At 49.7% G+C, this 19,890-nt stretch overlaps 1 protein-coding gene across 1 annotated transcript; it reads right to left on the bottom strand.

The window, feature by feature from the left end:
- Positions 1-320: 320 nt before the first annotated feature.
- On the bottom strand, positions 321-15,528 carry HTR3A (5-hydroxytryptamine receptor 3A). Its single transcript, XM_005579692.4, has 9 exons — positions 15,244-15,528; positions 12,710-12,876; positions 11,348-11,392; positions 9,315-9,424; positions 7,387-7,556; positions 4,520-4,680; positions 3,967-4,177; positions 3,648-3,869; positions 321-1,172 (listed from the first exon to the last, which is right to left on the bottom strand). The coding sequence occupies exons 1-9, from the start codon at positions 15,308-15,310 to the stop codon at positions 874-876; spliced, it is 1,452 nt and encodes a 483-aa protein (XP_005579749.3). The 5' UTR covers positions 15,311-15,528; the 3' UTR covers positions 321-873.
- Between the last annotated feature and the right edge of the window lie 4,362 nt (positions 15,529-19,890).

Raw genomic sequence — 19,890 nt, 5'->3', positions numbered from 1 at the left:
TGTCACCTAGGATGGAGTGCATTGGTACAATCTCAGCTCACTACAACCTCCGCCTCCCGGCCTCAAATGATTCTCCTGCCTCAGCCTCCTGATTAGCTGGGATTACAGGCATGCACCACCACGCCTGGCTAATTTTTGTATTTTTGCTTTTCTTTTGGTATAGGAGGGGTTTCACCATGTTGGGCAGGCTGGTCTCAAACTCCTGACCTCCAGTGATCCCCTTGTCTTGACCTCCCAAAGTGTTGAGATTAACTAACTGTAAATCTCTTCTAACCATCCAACCTCTTCCCAAAACTGCTGACAAATGGTTAAGAAGAGAATTTAGGGATTCACTGCATTTTATTCTTCCCACTCCCATCATCTGATAGGGGATGGATGTTCAGGGAAGCAGCCACAAGTGAGGTGAAGAAAGAGACACTAGGGGTTAGAGAAGCCTAGTACAGAGTTATCAGGCCTGTGTAGTAGAGAGTTGGTTTTGCCTTCAACCTAAAAGCAAAGTTGTGAGAGAGGAGCAGAATTCCAAAGTCCCTTATTCAGGGGAGGGTCAGTGGAGAAAAGGCTTGATACATACACAAATAGAGTGGACTTAGGGAGTGCCCGAGTTTCTCCTGATCTAAGAGAGCATGATTTAAAGCCATGGTGAGCTGCTGGGGGTGGGGCAAGGGTGTAAGGACCTTGAACACCCAGTTTTTGGTGGAAGGGTTCAGACCTTGGCTTGGGATTGCTGAGATGAATTGGCATTGGAAACAGGGCATGGGACTTTGTGTCTTGAATATGTCCCTGACATTCCCTGGGTCCTGAGGGGCCTAAACAGAAATTCTTTGCCCTCACCTAACCAGGCCTGTACCCCTTCCTCCACTGGGCTGTACCCACTCAAGCATACTGCCAGATGGACCAGAGCATAACCAGGGTGATGCTGTAGGCCAGCACTGCCAGCAGGTAAATGTGGAACAGCAGCTTGTCCAGCACAGAGCCCACGCGCAGCCAGTCTCGGGCCACCTCTCGGATCTCATCCCGCTTCTCCAGGAAGTGCCGGATGGAGGACAACTCCTGCAGCAACCCCCGCACCGCCAGCGAGGCCTCCCGAGGTGGTGGGGGAGGGCTACATCTGCCCCTCGGGTTCTTCTCCAAGTCCTGGGGTCCTCCCATGTGGTTGCAGTGGTTTCTCATGGCTGGAAGAAGAGCAGAGCATTGGCAGGAGAGGGAGACCTTGGGTGGTGACCTGAACATGGTCCCTTATGCTTCTATAGCCTGCACATTTTTGCTGGGAATAACTTTTTTTTTTCCTCGCTCTGTCGCCCAGGCTGGAGGGCAGTGGTGCGATCTAGGCTCCCTGCAACCTCCACCTCCTGAGTTCAAGCAATTCTGCCTCAACCTCCCGAGTAACTGGGATTACAGGCACATACCACTACACCTGGCTAATTTTTTTTTTTTTTTCCAGTAGAAATGGGATTTCACCATGTTGGCTGGGCTGGCCTTGAACTCTTGACCTCAAGTGATCCACCTACTTTGGCCTCCCACTGTGCTGGGATTACAGGTGTGAGCCACCGTGGCTGGCCAGGAACAACTTCAGACATACAAAGTATAAAGAGTAACTTACTTAACTGCAAACCCACCATCCAATTTAAATTGAAAAACCAGTATGACTGAGGATCCTAGTATCTCTGGGTACCTGAGTACCCAGACTCAGACTCATGACTGAGTACCTCTCCTTATGCACATCCTCCACCCCTCTTCCAGATCATTAATACCACGAAGTATCCTTCCTGTACACTGCTTTTCAACCTATGGGCTTTCCTCAGCAATTGGATATCCATTATTTCATTTGAGCCTCACAATAGTCTCACAAGAGAGGCAGAGGAGGCGTGATTACTATTCCTTTTTTTTTTTTTTTTCTGGAGACCAAGTCTCACTCTCTTGCCCAGGCTAGAGTGCAGTGACACAATCTCGGCTCACTGCAACCTCCGCCTCCCCAGTTCAAGTGATTCTCCTACCTCAGCCTCCTGAGTAGCTGGGATTACAGGCATGCACCACCACACCCAGCTAATTTTTGTAATTTTAGTTGAGACGGGATTTCCCCATGTTGGTCAGGCTGGTCTCGAACTCCTGACCTCATGATCCACCCCCCCCCACCCTCGGCCTCCCAAAGTGCTGGGATTACAGGTGTGAGCCACTGTGCCTGGCCAACTATTCCCACCATATAAAAAATAGTGAAGCTGAGAGAGGTTAGGTGACTAGCCTGTGATCACATACTTGGAGGATCATTTAATGGTGAGACCACCAAGGCTCAGGTGTCTGGACTCTCAATCCACTGCTACTTCTGCTCCATTTTGTTGCCTCAGAGGGGCAGCAGGATGGAGGGTGCTGCTCTCATGTCCATGACTGCAGGTCCTGGACCAGGAAATGCACCTACAGAAGTGGCTTCCTTCACCAAGGTAAATTAGGCACTAGACTGGCAGACTCGTTCACTAGCTGTTGGTGAGATGGCCTTAGATGAGCCAAAAATCTCATGTAAAAGGCCTGGCCCTAGCCAGGAGGAAGGACAAAGAGGAGTGGAGTGGAGAGGAGTGGTTAGAAAGAAAAGCTTAGAGTTAGATGGGCCTGGGTTCTACCAATTCCTGGCTCTGTGATTTAGGTCAAGCAAGTTCTCTATAGCTCTGCTTCCCTTATTTGAAAAATGAGAATGAGAATCCTCTTGGGTTGTCATGAGTATTACATGTGATCATGTAGACAAAGCGCTTTGCACATGCCTGGCACAAAATGTTCAGTGAATAAACCAACCAACTAACCACCACCACCAACAACAACAAATGGTAGCTGTAACAATTCCTCAGGAGGTATAACTCCATATTTAATGTCTCTCTGCCTCATAGGTGTTTGAAATTCTGAAGAATCTGATCTTTGGGCTGTGTATTTGTTGTTTTTAATTTTTATTTTTGAGACAGGGTCTTACTCTGTCTCCAAGTGGGATGCAGTAATGCGAACACAGCTCCCTGCAGCCTCAACCTCCTGGGCTCAAGTGACCCACTTCAGCCTCCTGAAGTAGCTAGGACCACAGGAGTGTACACCACCATGCCCAGCCAACTTAAAAAAAAAAAATCAGTAGAGATGAGGTCTCACTATGTTGGCCAGGCTGGTCTTGAACTCCTGGGCTCAAGTGATCCTCCCACCTCAGCCTCCCAAAGTGCTGGGATTGTAGGCATGACCAAAGTGCTGGGATTGTAGGCATGAGCCACCATGCCCTGTTTTGGGTTGTTTAGAATAAGAGTTTTAGAAATCCTAGCGGCAGTATTTAACTGTCTGAGGCAGGGAGACCAATAATTGCCTAAGGGGCATCCATTTGACTTCCCCCATGGGTCCTTCCTAGAGAGAGGCCATTCTCAGCCCAGAGGTCTCAGCTCCTGACATGCTCAGCCTCTGGGATTCCTACCCTCTCTGTCAATACCCAAGGTGATGAGAGGTTGTGTAAGTGAAGAAAGGGTCTGGACTGACACCTTTGGCTGAAGTCTGCCCCTCCCAATAAGGCAGGGCATGGGATGCCATGTGCAGTACAGCACCTCCTTGGCAGGCCACACCCTCCAGAAACTTTCCACAGCATCCAAGCCAGAAGCGGCCCCTCGTATGGACTCTTCCTTTCTGTTTCTCACCTGAGCAGTCATCAGTCTTGGTGGCTTGGGAGGTGGCTGGAGGCCTCTGGGAAGTCGACTGCTCCCGCAGACAAAGTAGCCAGGCGATCCTCTCCAGAACAAGGTGACGCAGCCAGGCAGGCACGGGCTGCTGCAGGTCTTGCTTGTGCACCAGCCGCACAATGAAGATGGTCTCGGCCAAACTTATCACCAGCAGAGCCATGCACACCACAAAGTAGACACCTGTGCAGTCCAGGGCAGAGGCAAGAGACACATAACAGGAGGTGGGAGGGGGTGGGTTTCTCACCAGACTGAGCTCTGCTGCCAGGAGAGACCTTACCAATGAGAGGAGTGCCAATGGCAGTGGCTGGCAGCGTGTCAGAAACGATGATCAGGAAGACCGAGTAGCCCAGGAGGAGTGTGATCTTGAAGGAGACCCTCTCACCACTGTTGGGGGGCAGGTAGAAGCCCACGATGTCCATGACCATGAGGAAGATGCTGGGCAGCAGCAGGCTGACCACATAGAAGAGGGGCCGCCGGCGGATGACCACCTGGGATTGGGAGAGGAGCTTGTGGGAAGCCTGGGGCACACAGGCTCTGCTCCCAGGAACCACCCCACAAGCTCAGACTCCTTGTTTTATGGGGCTTCCAGCCTGGATTACTCAGAGAAGAAAACAGACAGACCCCCATACCCTGTCTCTCAATCCAGGCTTATGACTGTTTAGAATAAGTAAGGAACATTCACGGAGTTTCCCCATCTACTTCCCTGAAGTTCCAGATGTGTGCAACCTGGAGTTGGACAAAGGCACAGAAGTTCTTCCCAGCATGCCTCCTTAAGTCTACCTGGGTGCGAAGCTTTATTCACCATTTTACCCACATTCACTCCCACTCACATAGAACTTCATTTCTGCATAGCAGTGACTGCTTTCCATGCTGAACTCCCGGAAGTCGGGCAGCACCCCCAGCAACTCCCATTCTCCCTGGTTCATGAAGACACTCTTGTCGAATTTCACCTTTTCTGGCAAGCGCCACAAAGAGATGTTGATGTCCTGGACTGAGAGAGAATAAAGCAAGCCAGCTTTGGAATCTAGTTCCCAGAGCCTGCCAGACCCTGTGATCATGGGACACAGGTGGGCAGCAACCAAGGGGAGCTGATATCTGATGGCCCAACCTCAGCCTCAGCACATTACCTTCAGCCTCGCTGTCCTCAGCTATAAAATAAGGTACTCATCATACCTCTTTCACAGGGCCGCACTGAGGGCACATGAAGTCTTAAATGAAAACACACGGTGCAAAGAACCATGCAAACCATTCATTAGAAAATGCTTTCTCTCTTTCACACACACACACACAAACACACACACACACCCCTTCCAAACAGCTTTCTAGGTTTCCCTGTTAGAATTACCCATTGCAAAAATGAACAGAAGTCAACATTCTTCACCTTTGCCTTGATGGAACTGCCTGTCTTTAAAAGTGAATTAAGACAATAAGCAAAATCCTCACTTATAGATTGCAACTCCACTTCTCAACATCTGCAGCAGAGACATATGCACTGGGAAAGACAGGAGTATCCATTGCAGAAAAACATTGGAAAATACTGAAATATCCATCAATCATAAAAATGCTTAATAAGCTAGGATGCAACCAAAATCATTAGATGTTTGCATTGGTGGTAGTGGTGAGCACAGCTGCCTTCCAAAATCCTGAGCTATTTTATAGCAGCTAAAATTTTTGAGGATGACCTAAATATGCATGAACTTCGAAAAATGTCCAAGACCTATTGTTGAGTAAAAAGAATCAAGTAGTAGTATATAATAATATATATAGATATATTTATCTAAAATACAAACTCATAAAGCAATTTCCATGTACTTTCCATAGATGTGTATGTGTGTATGTGAATGTGTAGAGAAGGATTGGAAAAATATGCTGTTCTAGATGAAGTTTCTACTAATAAAAGTGGTTAACTCTTGTTGGTGAAGTTTGGGATTGAGGGTAGAAGTCGAAGGAGATGTTAGTCTTATCTGTAGTTCTGGTCATGCATCACTGTCATAACTTAAGTTTAAGGTAATGAATACATCAAAACAGAAGTGGGGAATGCCTTTTTTTTTCTTTTTTTTTGAGACAGAGTCTTACTCTGTCACCCAGGCTGGAGTGCAGTGGCGCAACCTCGGCTCACTGCAACCTCCGCCCTCTGAGTTCAAGTGATTCTCCTGCCTCAGCCTCCCGAGTAGCTGGGATTACAGGCGCCCGCCACTGTGCCTGGCTAATTTTTTGTATTTTTCGTAGAGACGGGGTTTCACCATCTTGGCCAGGATGGTCTCGATCTCCTGACCTTGTGATTCACCCACCTTGGCCTCCCAAAGTGCTGGAATTACAGGCGTGAGCCACCGTGCCCGGCCTGGGAGATGCCTTCTTGCAGCAGAGTGGTGTACACTTCACCAGCCCTCTAGCAAGCCCTTAGCTAGCATTCATCTGCTTGGTAACATTTGCTGAAAATCTTCCTCTGTGCCAGGCCTTGTGCTGGGGATCTAAAGGTAGGCAAGAAATCCTGTCCCTGCCCTTTCCAAGTTTTTTTACTTTTTATTTTTATAGGGTCTCATTATGTTGCTCAGACTGGCCTCAAACTCCTGGGCTGAAGCAATCCTCCTACCTTGGCCTCCCAAAGTGCTGGGCCTACATTTGTGAGCCACTGCATCTGCCCATTTCTAAGTTTATATCTAGGAGAGAAGTACACATTGAACAAGCACTTACAAGGGTGACAGAGGTGGGGAGAAGACCAGGATGACATAAATTGGGCAACAGGGATGGACTAGTCTAGGGGATGAGAGGGGAAACTGAGAAGCTGAAACTTACGCTGCCATCAGAAGGGTAAGTAGAGGGGTTGGCCAGGCTAGGTGTGGTTGGGGGGAGCAGGTGTGGGGCAGGATGGGAGAGGGAGGAAAGGGCCAGTTAGCATAGGAGAGGAAACAACATGTGATAAAGGGAAAGAATATGAGAGCTGGGGCTAGAAAGGAAGGCAACTGGGCGGGAGCGGAGTTCAGGGGAGCAGATGAGCCTGTAGCAGCGGGCTGTGGCAGAATCAGCTCAAGAGGGTGTATTGTGTTCCAAGGTACCTGGGCTCCCATTGAGGGGTTTTGAGTGACATGGTCAGATTGCATTTTACTAAAATCTCACTGGCTTCTGTGAGAATCACGAATTAAGGGGGACATGAATGCATGGGGAACCAGGTAGGAGGCTGAAGCAGAAACCGAGGCAGGAGACGAGGGTGGCTTGCATGGGGATGAAGGGAAATAAATGGATCTGAGAGATGCTTAGTGCCAGATTCTGTTGGAGATATTGGAAAAAATTGTCCCTTACTGAGCATCTTGCAGTCAGTTCACACTCTCATTGAATACTGCTGTATTAATGTAAAATAAGAACTCATAAAGCAATTTCCATGCACTTTCCATAGATGTGTATGTGTGTGTATATATGCACACGTGCATGTGTGAATGTAAATGTGTAGAGAAGGATCTGGAAAAATACACTGGGCTATATGAAATTTCTACTGATAAAAGTGGTGAACTCTTACTGTTGGAGCAGCAAGAGCAGCAGATTCACCTCATGTAGAAGATGAGGAAGCAGAGGCCCAGAGGGTTAATAAGTGGTGAGTAGGCTGGATATGCGAGAAGGCACCCTGGGGAGCACTCCTTGCTTAGGTGTCCCTGGGGTCTCCCACCCTCCACCCCTGCCCCGGCGAAGCCCACATACTCACTGGTGTGCAGCCAGCTGGTGAAGGTCAGTGAGCAGTTCTGGACATCAAAGGGAAAGTTGTAGATGTCGAGGCTACAGGCAGTCACCACTTGGAGGGGTTTGTAGTTCTGAACTTCGCCTTGATGCCGAATATACACGTATGGGATATTTGGAGACTTCCCCACATCCACACTGGCCAGGGAAAAGGGGTCAGTTTGGGAGCTCAAGAGGCAGGTCAAGCCCTGGGGGCCTGAAGATCTTGGAACAACTGGGTAGGGAATGAAGTGTGGGGAGGGTACAGGCAGCTGGACAACCTGGATGTTTTGTCTGGCCTCGGTTTTTCCAACCTTCCTATCTTAGGCTTCCTGATCTGCTGTTGTCAAGGCTACTTATCAAGCAGTAATGGGCATTTCTCCTTTATTCCCCTGGCTCCTGGCCACACAAGGCAGAGAGGAAAACCCATGGGCCCAAAAGCCATGGACAGTAGGGAGCGTGCCCAGCAGCCCCAACCCATCACTGCCCCCAGCTGGGCAAAGCTTGGCTCCCAGGGAGCTTGGTGAAAGCAGGATCTTGTGTTCCATCCTGACTCTGGCTTCTCTTTGCTTTCACCGCTACAAGTCCTTTGAAATGAAAATAATCATCTGGGTGAAAAGGAGCTAAAGAAATGGATACGAATTCGGGAAAGCCAGAAAAGCCCCACAAGACCTCATTCCACTCTCTTAGCTGATCTCAAAGTGGTAGGCCCTCTTGAGTGACCACTGTGGCATGGCGTGGGCTGAGCCCAGGGTGCTAAGCCCTCAGCCTTCTCTGAGTTCAGGCTGAGGGATGAGAAGTCAAGACTAAGGCCACTTCATTGTTGAAACTGGAGCTCCAGCAGAAACTAGCATTTCCCAGAATCCTCCAGCGTGAGCTATGCAGGGGATGGGGTGTGGTCAAGGTCAACTGCCTCCCTTAGAAAAATGTCAGTGGCATCCCCTGGAGTTGGACAATGCTGGGGGTCACCTTCCCTTTTCCCTCTGTCTCCTCAGCCATCTTCCCTGCCCTTGAATTCTGAAACCCAGTTAGTGGGCCCTGAATGAACCTGCAGGATGGGGAGAAGGAATGTTGGCTGGGGTCAAATGGGACCGTGTTTGGCTGCCAGAAATAAAGCCTGGTGGTACCCACTTCGTATTGGAGAAGCGATCTGTGGCCTGTCAGGTGCATGTGTGACCCGGGAGGTCTGAGCGTGTCCCACAGCTCCAAATCTCCTCTGGGGGCCAGAAGCAGCAGCCACTATCCGTGCTCCATTTTTATTTTTGGGATAGTCTCACTCTGTCACCCAGGCTGGAGTGTAATGGTGTGATCTCGGCTCACCACAACCTCCCCAGGTTCAAGCGATTCTCCTGAGTAGCTGTCAGTCTCCCGAGTAGCTGGGATTACAGGTGCTCACCACCACGCTCAGCTAATTTTTGTATTTTTAGTAGAGACAGGGTTTCACCATGTTGGCCAGGCTAGTCTTGAACTGCTGACCTCAGGTGATCCACCCGCCTCAGCCTCCCAAAGTGCTGGGATTACAGGCATGAGCCACTGAGCCCAGCCAAGTGCTCCTTTTTTTTTTTTTTTTTAAAGAAACATTTACTGTCTCCTTTAGAAGTGCAGCTGTCCCGTTAGGTGATTATAACTCAGTGTGAATTAATTCACTGGTTTCTTTCCCCGTGGCAGGGGCCCTTGGACTACGAAGTACAGAATTTCAACAACAAGCACAGAAAACAAGGAGTTTTCAAAAAGAAAAGAACAGAAAAAGGTGGGGGGAGAAGACAAAGGAAATTTGGACTCACGCAGGCTTTATCTACAGTTTGCAATTCCTGGTGGGTCATCTCAAATGCAACAGTGACAATCTTGTCTCTCTGTCCCCGGGCTTCTCCAGCCCCTAAGCCTCCCAGCCACCCCACAACTGATAACGGTACTCACAACTCATTGATGAGAATGTCTGGGACCCAGATGCTGTCCGTGGGGATGGACAACTTGGTGATGTTGTCAAAGTCCTCAGGGTTCCACTGAAGAAACTCATCAGTCCAGTACTAGGGGAGGAGCAGGGATGGTCACGGGCAGCCCTCTCCATCTCCAGTGAGGGTCGCCTGCAACTCAGGCAGACTTCACCCTCAGTGCCCAGGCAACAGGTGGGCATCTTTTTGGGAGAATCAGGTGTCAGTGGCATCCAAATCCCTCAGCAGTAACTGAGAGTCCCCTCACCTCTTCATTCACACTCTGCCTCCACACATAACTCAGCTAGATGCAGCTTTGCCCCAGGAAGGAAGTCAGTCATTTCGAATGCTGCGAGTTCCCCCTCTGCCAGCTGAGAATCTCAGACAAATGACTTCTTGGATCTTGGCCTCAACATATTTATATGGAGAAAATAACATCTACTTCACAGGGTGAGGATGGCTGTTGTTAAGTTTTGATTAGTGTATTCTCCATTTTCATGCCAGGATGGCCAGTCTAAAATGTAAATTTGATCATGTCACTCCCTTGCTTAAAATCCTTCAGGGGTGCCCCATTGCCTTTAAGGTAAAGTTGAACTTCACAGCCAACACAGGCTGATATAGTCTGACCTCCGCTGTCTCTCTAGCCTCATGTTTTGGCCATGCCTCTCTGTGACTTCTACACTGCAGCCATATGCAATGAAACACTGCTGGAACCCCTCTGCATACCCTGCTCCCTCTCCCCTATCTTCTTTACCAAGGTTCATTTTCCTCATCCTTCTGGACTTAGCCAAGGCATCTGTCTGCTCTCTTCTCCAGGACATTGTCCATGACCCCCACACCCTACGCTGGTTGACATGTGTCTCCTCTGTGCTCCCATGGTTAGCACCTTGTCCTTGCTATGTTGGAGTGGCTGTCTTGTTGCATTTCAGTTGTCAGTACCTGTATCTCATCTTTGAGCTCATGGTGGGCAGGGCCTTGATCTAGTTTGTGTCTCTAACTCCAGTCTCTTAGCACAGTCGCTGGTATATGTAGACTGCCATTCCCTCACTGCTGATGCAAGCGACTGGGGCAGACAAGTGGCCCTAGAGCTCCAGAGGTGGGAGCTTGGCTGGATGTCCTGGAAAAGGAGCTCCAGTCTGCCTGTGCTTGTTCAGGTCCCTTCCCTTTGTGTGCTGCAGTAAGGGATCCCTCTGTGAGGCAGGGACGGAGCAGTATCTCAGGGATCAGCATTCTAGCTTCTTCTTCCACCCCATGCCCTGTCCCATGCCTGGTGGTGGTGATGGATGTGCCATAAGCCATGAGGAGGGATAACAGAGACCCACTTATGCCAGGTGTGTCCCCAGAGCCTCTTGGGCGTGACCTCTGTCAGCTGTCCTCATGCTTCTGCCTCCGTGTGTTCAGCCACTTTAGTTTCCCCTCTGCTCTGACTTCTCCCCAACAGCCCCAGGGGTTTCCGGAGCAGGACTCGTGGATAGTGACCACCACTCTTTTCCTACCCCACCCCAGCTCGAAGCCAGAATTCCTGCCAAGCCTCAGACACATCCACACACCATGGGCTGACCCAGGCCCATCAGAAGCTAAAAGAGTGGGGAAATGGCCGAGGATGTGAGGACTAAGTGGCTGGAACGAACCATCCTGTTTCAATCACCCAATTTGGTTGCTGTCCAATTTGGCTGAATAAAAGGAAGAATGGTCTAGCAAATAGTGCTGGCTGAGAGTGAAGTGGCTGCCTTGTGAGTTCCCTTCAACAGAGGCTGAACAAGCCATAGTTTGGGGTGCTCTGAAGAACTTCAGAAGCCAGAGGGGATTTGGAGGGTTTCTCCTCCACTATCTTTAAGCCTCCTTCCACTCTCAGACCTGAGATGAGGAGATTCCACACTCCTGGATCTCAGGCTGAGGGTGCCTCTGAGCCTCTCCCCTCACCTTCCGTCACCAAGGTCACTGAAACTCCTGACTCCTTCCCAGGAGGATAGGTCCCTATCCCAAGAAACGGGGGCAGGGAGGGGCGGGTCTGCTCACCTGCCGGTACCAGATGTAGGTGGTCAGCACCTGATTCTTCTCATCCTGGGAAAGGAAATGGAGCTTGAACAAGTAACCCTGTGGACTGGAGGGCCACCCCGCACATGCCAGCCCCTAAAGGAGAGGCTTCCTTCTGCCCTATTGCTTTGGGAAGTAAAAGTGAAGAGCAGGGCCTGGGGTGGGGAAAGTAGATAGACTGGAGCTCCCTGGCCAGACAGGAAAAGTTAGTCGTTCACTAGGGCACACCCAGAAAGAAGCAACAATGACTGATTGATTGATTGATTGATTTTGAGACAGAGTCTTGCTTGTTCTGTTGCGCAGGATGGATTGCAGTGGCATAATCTCAGCTCATTGCAACCTCCACCTCCCAGGTTCCAGCAATTCTCATACCTCAGCTTCCCGAGTAGCTGGGACTACAGGTGCGTGCCACCACACCTGACTAATTTTTGCATTTTTTAGTAGAGATGCAGTCGCTATGTTGGCCAGACTGGTCTTGAACTCCTGGCCTCAAGTGGTCTGCCTACCTCAGCCTCCCAAAGTGCTGGGATTACAGGCATGAGCCACCATGCTCTGCCAACAATGATTTATGTTTCAACTTCAAATATACATATAATGCCAGGAGCAGTGTCTTACATCTGTAACCCCAGCAATTTGGGAGGTTTAGGCAGGCAGATGGCTTGAGGCCAGGTGTTCGAGACCCGCCTGGCTAACATGGCAAAACCCTGTTTCTACTACAAATACAAAAATTAGTCAGGCGGGTTGACTAATTTTAGTAGAGTAATTTTAGTAGATTAAAATTAGCAGAGACTGTGAAGTTAGGTCCTGCCTACCTGACCCCAACACAGAGCCACTGCATCTCTACAACTGCCTTCTTGTTTATCTCTGCACAATGTCTGACTGCCTCTTCTGAGCAGTGCACCCCACCCTACTGTGATAGTTGGTGAAGGAATTGAGAATAATTGATCTGTTGGCTGATTCTTCAACAATCATTTAGTGACACCTGCCAGGCACCAGGGATGTTTGTAAGGCACTGAGGGCATAGAGATGCATGGGACAGTCTTAATCCTCATACAGCTTACATAGAGAGATGGTTAGCATTACGCAGTGTATGAAGAACCACATGTGGGAAGTGGCTTCCTCACTGTACGGGTGTGGGAGCAGCAGCCACAGGGTGAGCCCAGGTTTCTGGTTTGGGCAGCTGTGGTGCTGTAATCCATCCAGCTGTGGGCAGCTGTGGTGCCAGACCATAGGTCCTATGGGTTCTCAAATGCCTACCAAGCTGCACAGGGGGTGACTTGTCTCACATGGCCTTCTCCCACCCCCAAAAGGTCTGCCTGTGTGCAGTTCGGGGCTGAGCCTCACCACATTGAGGATAGCATAGACAATGACGTCAATGGACACGGTGGTTGGTTTCCTCCAGTCCCTTACGGGGCGCACGCCCTTCCTGTAGTTGGTCAGAAGGTAATCCGACAGCCTCAGCAGAGCAGGCCTGGTGGTGTTTCGGCCCTGAAGGCCTGCACTCCTTCTGGCTGGGAAGGAAAACAGTTCAAAGTAGACACCAGCCCCCCCAAGTCTTCCCCTGGTTTCTTGCCCTGGTTGTAAGCTTTTAAAAGAGATATATTCCCACCATCTCCACCTTACAAAATTCTAAAATATCCCCACAGACCGACATTCTCACCACTAGAGCATTTTGTCTGCAGAGATTTCTACCATAATTCAAATGGATTACCTTGTAGAAAGGACCTATGCATTCGTTGACAGGAAGCAGAGATCTGGCTTGGAAGAGCAGGTGGCATGAGACAGCTGAGGTTCAAAGCAGGCTGAGGGCTAAAAACGGTGGAGAGTAGGTGGCCCATGGGGCCTAAGCAAGGGCCTCTGGGGAGCAACAGGGAAGCTGGCTGTCAGGGTATGATACTAACAGCAAGAGGGTTGCAAGAAAGCATGACTCCAAGTGCACAATTTCTAAGCCCAAGGGTCTGCATCAGAGTTTTCCTCAGCCGAGGTCAAACCTCAGCATCTGCACACATCATCTAGTTTTTGAGTCTGAAACTGGTAAAGAAAGAAGGAAGTGTGGGCATCTGGTGAAAACTGACATTCCCTCTACATCCTGCAAAGCCACCCCGAGAGGATCCTCGCACCCTGCCCCAGGCACACACAAGCTATGGGCGGAGGGCTGGCCCAGTCCACCTCCTAGGGGTGCTGTATGGGCAAACTTGATGGGCTTAGAAAGGCGGTTGGGGCTAAGTGTGGAGGGAGTGAGAAGAAATCAAATGACTTCCAGGGTAGGTGGCCTATGGGAACAAACCAGTAATGAGACAGCCCAGCTCCTGGGCCCTGGTCCTGTTCTATGAAGCTTTCATGTGCAGCTCAGTTTTCACACTGGAAGCAGTAGGAGCACTTCCAGAAGGGTGGCCTGGCATACAAAAGTGAAAATTCACGGGATGGTGAAGGGAGTACAACCTAGAGGGCAGCAAAGGGGAGCAGAGGGGAGATGGAGCCGGCAGGGTAGCCAGGGTCTTTCACTAACCAGGCGCCAGCAGGCCTGGCTTTTGCTAAACAAGACTGCGTCTTCTCTCATCTTGTGTGCAACTTGGCAACAAATCAGTCCTGCAGATTCCCCGCCCTTTCACCCGCTTTTCCCTGATAAGCTGCTGGCTTCCTTCAGAAGGACAGAGAAGAGCAAAGAGAGAACATACACACACACACACACACACAAACTATTTTTTAAGTGTCTCCTTTGGAATAACATTAATGTACATATTCTTCATTTAACTTTAGAACAGTCCACCAGAGTGGCTATTTGCAGACAAGGATCCCCAAGCCCCAGAGAAGTGAGCACCGTGCCCTGCAAGTGGAGGAACTGAGATTCAAATGCAGACCCGTGTGCGTCTTCACTACACCAGCAACAGCCTGGGTCCTATTGACTGGGATCCTGACCAGCTTGGAGAGCACTGAACTCATCCCAGCAGGCCGAGGGCAAAGGACCATTGCTGGGAGGGACAGAGTTTCTTCTCAGTCAAGGAAGCCCCCAACCACAGTCATCACTTCCAGCTTGTGTTTGCTTAACCTACGGAGCATCCCCAAACGACCGCTCCCGGGAGGAAGGACATCTTGCCCAGAGCCCTTTACGTCTGTCCAACCCCTGGATGGCCTCCTTCTAATTGTGCCCCAGCGTGCTCCACCCCAGCTCTGTAGGGAGAGAAACCTCCCAGAGGGGAATGAACATGGTCTGCAGCAAAAGGAAGCAGGTCTCTTTGTGGCTAAAACACCCTACATTCAAGGGAGTCAGGAAAGGACGGGCGTAGGGAATGTAGAGAGAAATTGGGTGTCACTGGAGTTTAGTCCTGGAAAGGAACTTGGGGAAACCTCAGACCCAGAGAATGAACCTATGCAACAAAACCAGTGAAGCTGAGGAAAGATGACTAGACTAGTTTTGGTCCCCACTCTGCTGCTAACAAGCTGTGTGACCTTGAATGAATGACCCGCCCCCTATTCCCTGGGCCACAGCATTCCCATTTATAACAGGCAGGGGTGGACCAAATGAGTTCTAAGTTCCCTTGCAGCTTTCATTCAAAGAGTTTAGGGAAGGGGCAAAGAGGAGAGGAGCCCCCTCCTGGTGCCTGTCTTTTTATTGCTGATATGCCAGGCTACTTCTCTGCTCCCCTCTTTGCAAGCTCCGCTCTTGCCCTGCCCCGGGACTCAACATTCCCAACTCTCTCTAGCTTGACCACCATGCTTCAAATGCTGTCATGCTCACAGGTGGTAAGACAGCTGACCTTCCTGCAGCCACACCGTTCCCCACCCTCGTCTCCACAGCCCTCCGAGGACGGAAGCATCCCCCGCCGCCCCTCAGCAGATGGTCAGCCGAGTCCTGCTGCTTCCCGAAGTCCACTTACCTTCTCCCTGTGCCAGGAGCGTGGGGAGGAGCAAGGCGAGCAGCGCCTGCTGGACCCACAGCAGCATAGCGAGCTTCCTACGCGTAGGAGTGCCTCCGAGTGCTCAGGGCGAGGCCCACCAAGGGCCAGCTTGCCTGTCCTCTGCCAACCTCATGTCCCAGCCAGCCTGCCTCTCGCGGCCACTGCTCACACCTTCTGAGGCTGCAGCCTGGCACTCCCCGGGCCACCAAGGTTGGGGAGCTGCCAGGTTTTCCTGCAATCAGTCCTTCAGCTGGATCATGTTTCAGGCGGGAGGAAAGGGGAGGGGACGGCTGAGAGGGGAGCCCGCCCTAGCTGATGTCATGCTGTGGGAGCTCAGTCCACCCATTCAGCCAGGGTGCTTGGTCATGTTTCCCCAAGGAGTAACTTAGGTGGGGACAGGGGCTGCAGAAGCCCCTGAGACAAGGGTGCAGCCTGACCCCCGGGAGGTGAACCAGGTTGCCGCTTTCATTGATGTCCCTTGGCAAGCATGTTTCTGTGGCACTGGACTGGGGCAAGATAGGGTGAGTCAGGCAGGAGCAGGTGGGCCATTCTCTTACTCCCCAGAGTGACATAACCAAGCAGGTGACTGGGCACCTCTGCAGTTACAGGAAGGGTAACTGGGGTCACCACAGGTCTGCCCTTTTGTCCTCGTCTAATTAGACTTAAATAGTAAAATATATGTTAATAATAAATATACAATAAACTTTTACTATACATATTTATTTTATGCATTCTTACTGTACATAATAAATACATGTAGTAAAAATAATAATAATACGTGGACTTCATAGAAAAATATGAAGAAAAATTAAAATCATCTGTAAACTTACGACCCAGAGACAGCCACTCTTAACATTTTGGTGTATATTCTTCCATAATTTCCTTCTGCAATGTGTATACAACAAAGTAAATATCACACACATATAATTTTGTATCCTCCTCTTTTTTTGCTTGATATCATTTCACAAGCATTTCTTTTCTTTCCTTTTTTTTTTTTTTTTTTTTGAGACAGAGTCTCGCTCTGTCACCCAGGCTAGAGTGCAGTGGCGTGATCACTGCTCACTGCAACCCCAACCTCCCCCATCTCAGCTGATCCTCCCATCTCAGCCTCTTGAAGAGCTGGGACTACAGATGCAAGCCATGCCTGGCTAATTTTTGTATTTTTGGTAGTCCCCCAAAGGGACTAGAGGCATGAGCCATCACACCTGGCCTTGGAAGCATTTTCAATACCTTCCTTTTAAATGGAAGTGGCTTTCTTGAAAGAAGTGTTTCTTTTTTCATTGCAAGTTAAACAGACAAGTACCTATCCCTCAGGCCTCAGCTGTGTACCCCTAAAGTTGCCTGCAAGAAGAATTACTGTGCATTTCTATGTGAAGGAGTCCTGCCCTAGCTCACCATTTGGGTAGATGCTCCTGTACCAACCATGGTAAGCGTCAACAACAAAACATTTTCTTTCCTTTGAATTTATTTTCCACTTGACTCTAAGTGTGGAATAGGCTAGGAACCCTGCAGTAAGGAGGAATTTTCTGAATTGTAGGAAAAGAAAGAAAGAAAGAAAGAAAGAAAGAAAGAAAGAAAGAAAGAAAGAAAGAAAGAAAGAAAGAAAGAAAGAAAGAAAGAAAGAGAAAGAAAAGAAAAGAAAAGAAAAGAAAAGAAAAGAAAAGAAAAGAAAAGAAAAGAAAAGAAAAGAAAAGAAAAGAAAGAAGGAAGGAAGGAAGGAAGGAAGGAAGGAAGGAAGGAAGGAAGGAAGGAAGGAAGGAAGGAAGGAAAATAATAGAAAAGAAAAGAACAGAACTATCTTGGTCAGGGCTGCGTCCCTTTTGGTTCTCATTCCTGTGCATTATGAAATCTGTGCAAAGCATTATACCATTCACCTATAGGGTCCTTTCCTGGGGCCATTAGCGGGGTGTGGTTCTGCAACATGCAGTCCAGTTCAGGGAGCCTGGGCTACTCTTCTCTTAAGTCATGTGCTTCATCACTGCACAATCCAGAAAACCATGGAAAATCAGCTCCAAGCCTTTCCCTCGGGAGAATGGTGATGAGGGCAGTGAATCGAAAGAGAGCCCCAAACTTCTAGAGAATGTATAGAGCCAGGCCTCTCCAGAATTCCAGAATGAATGGCCTCAGACTCGAGGTGTGACAGCAGGATAAGGCAAGGCAAGAAGAACCAGGCTGCCTCCTGGCCACGAGGCTGAGGTCTTGAATGGGGCCCAAGCAGAGCACTATAGATTCCTAAATGCATCTTCAAGCCCAACAAAGATTCTTTTTTTTTTTTTTTTTTGAAACAGGATCTCACTCCATCACCCAGGCTAGAGTGCAGTAGCATGATCACAGCTCACTGCAACCTCAACCTCCCTGGCTTAGGTGATCCTTCCACCTCAGCCCCCCAAGTAGCTGAAACTACAGGGGCGTGCTACCATGCCTGGCTAATTTTTGTATTTTTAGGAGAGACAGGGTTTTGTCATGTTGCCCAGGCTGGTCTCCAATTCCTGGGCTCAAGCGATTCGCCCACCTCGGCCTCCCAAAGTGCTGGGATTATAGGCATGAGCCACCGTGCCTGGCCAACAAAGTTTTTAAGCTCCCTCTTACCTCTAAGTGGCCATTAGCAGTTAGAAATCTGAAAATTTCTAGATGACTTTCTCCTCCTGTTTATGTGCATTATGAAATCTGCATAGAGCATTATGCCATTTGTTGATGGGGTCCCTTCATACAGCCACAAGCTAGGGTGTGGCCTTCAGCAGTAACGAACCCATTTGGGGTTGCCATTAGAATCATTTCCTCATTGGAGAGCAAATAGACACTTAATTGCTCCCCTGACACACCCTGAGCACTACCACAATGCTCCATTTTGTACCTGGGGTGTTTGTGTATATCCAGGAGGCCCTCCCTACCTCTTGCTCCACACCTAGGATGGTGTGGCCTGGGGCCCATTCCTGCCTCAGAGCCGAACCATTTGGAGACAGCTGGGAAGAAGCATTAGAAACTGAACCTGTTCGGAAAGGACAGCGCCAAAGCAGGAGGGAAGGGAGCACAAAAAAATGGAAGGTAAAACAATATTTTCACAGTTGTGGGGATCTGGAGAAGGAGAAGGGGGGAGAAGCAAAAAATAACAGGAACAAGAAGAAAAAGAAGACCAGATAGGAAGAAAGTTAGGAAAGAAACTGAGGAGGAAAAGGAAGATTGGTGGAAAAGGCAAAGAAGAAAGGGAGAAAAAAGAGAGGAAAATGAAAGGAGAAAAGAAAGAGAAGGAGGAGGCGGAGGAAGGATGGAGCAGAAGTAAGAGGTGGCTGAACTATGAAGCCAGGGTGGTCTGGGTGTGGCTCACCCCTCCCCACCATAGTACTCTAGAAAAGGGGAGTGGGGTGCCAGCCATGAGCATGTGTTACGACCCCTCCAGAGGTCCTGAGAAATCCGGGAGATCCTGTCCCATGGGCCCCAAGCCTTCATTTCTGCATTGAGCTCCTGGAATCTTCTGGGACTGTCCAATTGTGTTAGGAAGGAAAGAGGATGTCCTCTGCACAGTGCGTGCATTTGAGAATTAGCTCCTTGGGTAACAGGATTAGAGGGAGCCGGGCAGGCCATGGCCTCAGATGGAGATGTATTGCCTGTGTGCCTTTCTGATGGAGCGGCAATCAAGTTTCCCCTGAAGAAATGTCCTATTAATGGATTTGATGGCACAATAGACAGGGGGAAGCTGGAGCCGTGTGGCCAGTGGCGGGGTGTAAATTGCCTCAGATGAAACTGTGGAGTCACTTTTGCCCCTTTTAAATAAGATAAGAATTAGTGCGAGGCCTTGATGAACTCGCCTTGGCCGGTGGGGATGAGGGAAAAGCAGAGGCCGGGCTAATTTGATTCCTGAGCTCTGCCTGCAGACAGCCAGGCTCCTCCCAAGGAACGGAAGCAGACACACAGATGGCAGCGATCCAGTCTGGGTAATGAAAAGCTCCGAGACTGCAGGACTCACAGGTCTGCGCCTTCCTTCCCCTTGTGTCCAGCAGCTCTAGCACTGCAGAGAGAAGGATGTGATCACACATGGGCCTCAACTTCCCACCTATCGCTGGATGCCGCTGCCCCTTGTCCTACCCCTTGTTTTTCTTGCTCCCATTATCCCGGTTAAAACACAGAGCCCAGAGAGCCTCCATGGCATGCCTTAATTCCCACAGCTAATTACAGACGGAACTGAGATCTGCCAGACTCTTGGCTCCAGTCTTTTCTATTACAGCTGTGTCTCCCATCTTCTGCAGTAAAATTTTACTAGTCTGTAAAACTTTTACCACCACAGAGCCTGACCTTTTAAAACCTATAAACGTACCAAAACTCTGCGACCTGTAGTAACATCTGGCCACACTAGGGACCCACCTGCTAGAAAAGGGCTGGGGGAGGCTTAAGGTTTGTCATCACAGTGCTAAAGGGAAGATTTACCTTCCTCTTCCCTCATCGCCCCTTTGGTTGGGCACCCATGATTGGCACTTGCTCATACGGTGCCCCTGCAGAGCCTACCTCTCTCTGTGCTACGGGTCAGATAAGGAGCACCTTTCCTATCCCCCAGTTCCAGAGACTTGATGCACCCTGGTATGGAGGCTGGAAGATTCAGGGGCTGTCTACTCATGGAGGGGGTGGAAGCCA

The sequence above is a fragment of the Macaca fascicularis genome, chromosome 14 (assembly GCF_037993035.2).
Source record: "Macaca fascicularis isolate 582-1 chromosome 14, T2T-MFA8v1.1".
NCBI classification, from domain to species: domain Eukaryota; kingdom Metazoa; phylum Chordata; class Mammalia; order Primates; family Cercopithecidae; genus Macaca; species Macaca fascicularis.
The sequence above is the reverse complement of the archived record's forward strand: the minus strand, read 5'-3'. Positions and strand labels throughout refer to the sequence as shown.

Coding starts and splice junctions, on each gene's coding strand:
- HTR3A (XM_005579692.4), bottom strand. CDS start 15,310: ATGCTGCTGTGGGTCCAGCAGGCGCTGCTCGCCTTGCTCCTCCCCACG. Junction 9,425..11,347: donor CCTACATCTGGTACCGGCAG/GTGAGCAGACCC, acceptor CTCCTCCCCTAG/TACTGGACTGATGAGTTTCT. Junction 4,681..7,386: donor CACCAGCTGGCTGCACACCA/GTGAGTATGTGG, acceptor ATTCTCTCTCAG/TCCAGGACATCAACATCTCT.